Source organism: Triticum dicoccoides, chromosome 1A (genome assembly GCF_002162155.2).
Source record: "Triticum dicoccoides isolate Atlit2015 ecotype Zavitan chromosome 1A, WEW_v2.0, whole genome shotgun sequence".
Classification (NCBI taxonomy): domain Eukaryota; kingdom Viridiplantae; phylum Streptophyta; class Magnoliopsida; order Poales; family Poaceae; genus Triticum; species Triticum dicoccoides.
The window spans coordinates 299,239,263-299,242,181 of record NC_041380.1 but is presented as its reverse complement, the minus strand read 5'-3'; the positions used below and the strand labels follow the sequence as shown (position 1 = coordinate 299,242,181).

General features: G+C 47.6%; 1 protein-coding gene across 1 annotated transcript; it reads left to right on the top strand.

Moving 5' to 3' along the window:
* Positions 1-369: 369 nt before the first annotated feature.
* On the top strand, positions 370-2,479 carry LOC119283555 (outer envelope pore protein 16-1, chloroplastic-like). Its single transcript, XM_037563069.1, has 5 exons — positions 370-392; positions 682-802; positions 1,982-2,015; positions 2,143-2,211; positions 2,376-2,479. Exons 1-5 carry the CDS (start codon positions 370-372, stop codon positions 2,477-2,479), a joined length of 351 nt encoding a protein of 116 aa, XP_037418966.1.
* Positions 2,480-2,919: the final 440 nt, after the last annotated feature.

The following is a 2,919-nucleotide window of genomic DNA, read 5'->3' as shown; positions in this document are numbered from 1 at the left end:
CATCCCATCCGACGGTAGCAAATCCCCACCCAACCCTTCTCTCTCGCGCGAACCCCACCCAGCCCTCCTCTCTCTCGCGCAAACCCTAGCGCTACACTCCTCCCTTCCCGCCGCCACCTCCGGCACCAGATCTTGGCTACCGCGTGTCCCTCCGACCTCGCCGCTGGCGCTCCCCCTTCTCCCCCTCCCTCCCCTCCCCTCACCTCACCGGAAGAGAAGATGGATATCGTGCGCACGAGCAGGTCAGGCGGTGGCGGCGGCTCCCAGATCCACAAGGGCTTGGACCAGGAGCTCCATCCCCATGGCAGCGGCTAGAGTTCCTCCCGCCACGCCGGCGGCCAGCAGCAGCAGCAGATGCCGCCCGCCGCCATGGCGCCGCCGCAGGCCCCTCCGCAGGTATGTAGCCTTTCGGATCTGGCTAGCGCGGCCGCAATCCTCCTCCTCGTTGGTCGCTAACGTTTGTCGGCGCTGGTTTTCCGAGCAGGGGATCCGCTCTACGACGAGCTCTGGCACGCCTGCGTCGGCCCGCTCGTCACTGTCCCGCGAGTCAGGGACCTCGTCTTCTACTTCCCGCAGGGCCACATCAAGCAGGTCGGCCAAGCCCCGCCTCGCGGTTTCGCGCAGGGAGGCTCTTTTGCTTTGGTTCGCGCGCTGAATTTACTTGCTCTTTTGGGTTTCCAGGTCGGATCTGTCGAGTTCTCCCGCTGCACCCTGGCGCCGAGCTGCCGTCTGCTGCCGCCCGAGGTCACCATCACCGGGAGGAGCGACGGCAGTCCACGTCGTCATTGCCATCGTCCTTCAGGTGCTCTTCCTGTCACTCCCGTCGCCCCCTCCTAGCCACAGATCTGGGATCCCCGCTTCGTTTATTATGGCATGGCTTGCACCTGTACCGTAGATTGGAGTGATAGGATTGTTGTGCAGACTATAATGTGAAATCAAGATTTTGGTTGAGAGAGAGATAGACAGAGAGTATCTTGATCTTGCTTGTGTCCTGTAATTAGATTTAAATGACACTCTATTTATAGCAGATTAGGCACATGGTTCATTGCTGGCTAGCTAGACCTGTGTAGCAAATGCCAATGTGTTTATCTATACATATAGCGCCCTCTTCGAATTTTTCTTCCTCTGGGAGATGCTGCTGAAAATAATCATATTGAGCGATAGGATTGTTGTGCGGACTATAATGCAGAATCAAGATTTTGGTTGAGAGAGAGAGAGAGAAATAGAGGATCATGATCTTGCTTGTGTCCTATAATCAGATTTAAAGGACGCTTTATTTATAGTAGATTATGCACATGGTTCATTGCTGGCTTGCTAGCCCTATGTGGCAAATGCCAGTGTGTTTATTTGTACATATAGCAGCCTCTTTGAATTTTTCTTCCTCTTGGAGATGATGCTGAAAATGATCATATTTATGAAGTTATGCATTGCTTTAGCTGTTAGTTGACTTATCGTTATGTATAAGCAGCTCATCTGGGGGCAGTACTATTGGTTATTATTTATAAGAAGTCATACTGTTTGTTATCTAGAGTATAGATATGCCCCAAGCCAAATGTGTGCGCTTGGACTGTCAAACTATTTTAGGCTCAACTAAAACTGAATCTCGGTAGGAATCATTATGTATCCATGGTGTATTGTTTATGATTTGGATGGCTTGGAGTGGCCATTTTCTGTCAGAATCTTGTGCCGATAGCTTTGGTTTAACTAGTAAGTTCAGTTTGGGGAAAGCCAGGATGTGTTTGAAAAAACCATTTAGTATGCTTGATTGTGAGTCGATGACTTACATTTTTTGGTTCTGTGGTTACAAAATATGTAATCAAGGCAGTGCATAGTTGCCAAAAATATGTAATCAAGACCAGGGCCATGGAAGGTCCTCTCCTTTCCCCTATCTTGTTCGCATTAGTCCTGTTTCCGTCTTCTCCATTCAAACATGTTCTTCCCGATTCAGAAATCTAATATGGTATTCTGGTCGTTTATGCAGCTGAAGAAAATGTGCAAGGAGGGCGCATATTGGGGTAACCAAGTAGAAGCGTATTACTCTGTTATTTTATTTGGCTGATATAAATGCATTGGCGTCAAACACTCATCCGTTTCTTCTTATGTTCACTGACACATTCGGATGCTTCTTCTGTTAATCTGCAGGTGATGTTGCTGGAGTGTATGTAAGCATGGAGTATGGAGTGGAAAGGGTCCGCGGAGAGTATGACTGGGTAATGATGCTCTGAATACTGTTTGCTACTATTACACTGTCTTGTTGATTTCTTTTAACAATCATACCTAGCTAAAATCTTCTTGTCCATAGCAGTGCAGCCTCATCCTCTTCATGCTGGCTCGACTGCCTCTGATTCTTCCTGTTTGCTGCCTTGCCTTGCAAATGCGGCAGCTCAAGGGCGAGGTCGACATCTTCTCCAGGGCTGACGGGTCGGCGCTGTTCAAGATGGGCAACACCAGGGTCATCACCGCCGTCTACGGCCCCTGAGAGGTAGTCGCTTTTCCTTTGCACACCAACTCTTCTATTCGATGCCATGGCTGTTAGGGATTTGGCTCCCGGGAGGTCTCTAGTTAATGATCGGTATTGAGAGATTTTGGTGGTTACTTATGCTTATTGTGTATCACATTGAAAAAGAAAATGCACAATGAGCTTACCTTTGTATATCAGGATTTTTTCTTCATCGGTTACTGGTATTTGGCTTCTATGTGCTAATTAAACCTGATCAGTATGTATACTTCTTTGATGTTGTATAATATTAGTGTCAAAGGAGTTAATTTAAACCGGATATGATCTACTGGAACAATTTTTTTGCTGTTCAAACGGTTAAATTCTGGTTCTTTGTTTCAAACATCTAAATGATGTTTAATTTGTCCTTCTATGCTTACATGATAAAAATGTCGCATTTATAGCATTGTAAACCTGATGTG

What these genes read in the sequence shown, in the direction of transcription:
- LOC119283555 (XM_037563069.1), top strand. Translation starts at nt 370, where the DNA reads ATGGCGCCGCCGCAGGCCCCTCC. An exon ending in GCGCCGCCGCAGGCCCCTCC is followed by an intron (nt 393 to 681) that starts GCAGGTATGTAG and finishes TTGGGTTTCCAG; the next exon opens with GTCGGATCTGTCGAGTTCTC. An exon ending in CAAGGAGGGCGCATATTGGG is followed by an intron (nt 2,016 to 2,142) that starts GTAACCAAGTAG and finishes GTTAATCTGCAG; the next exon opens with GTGATGTTGCTGGAGTGTAT.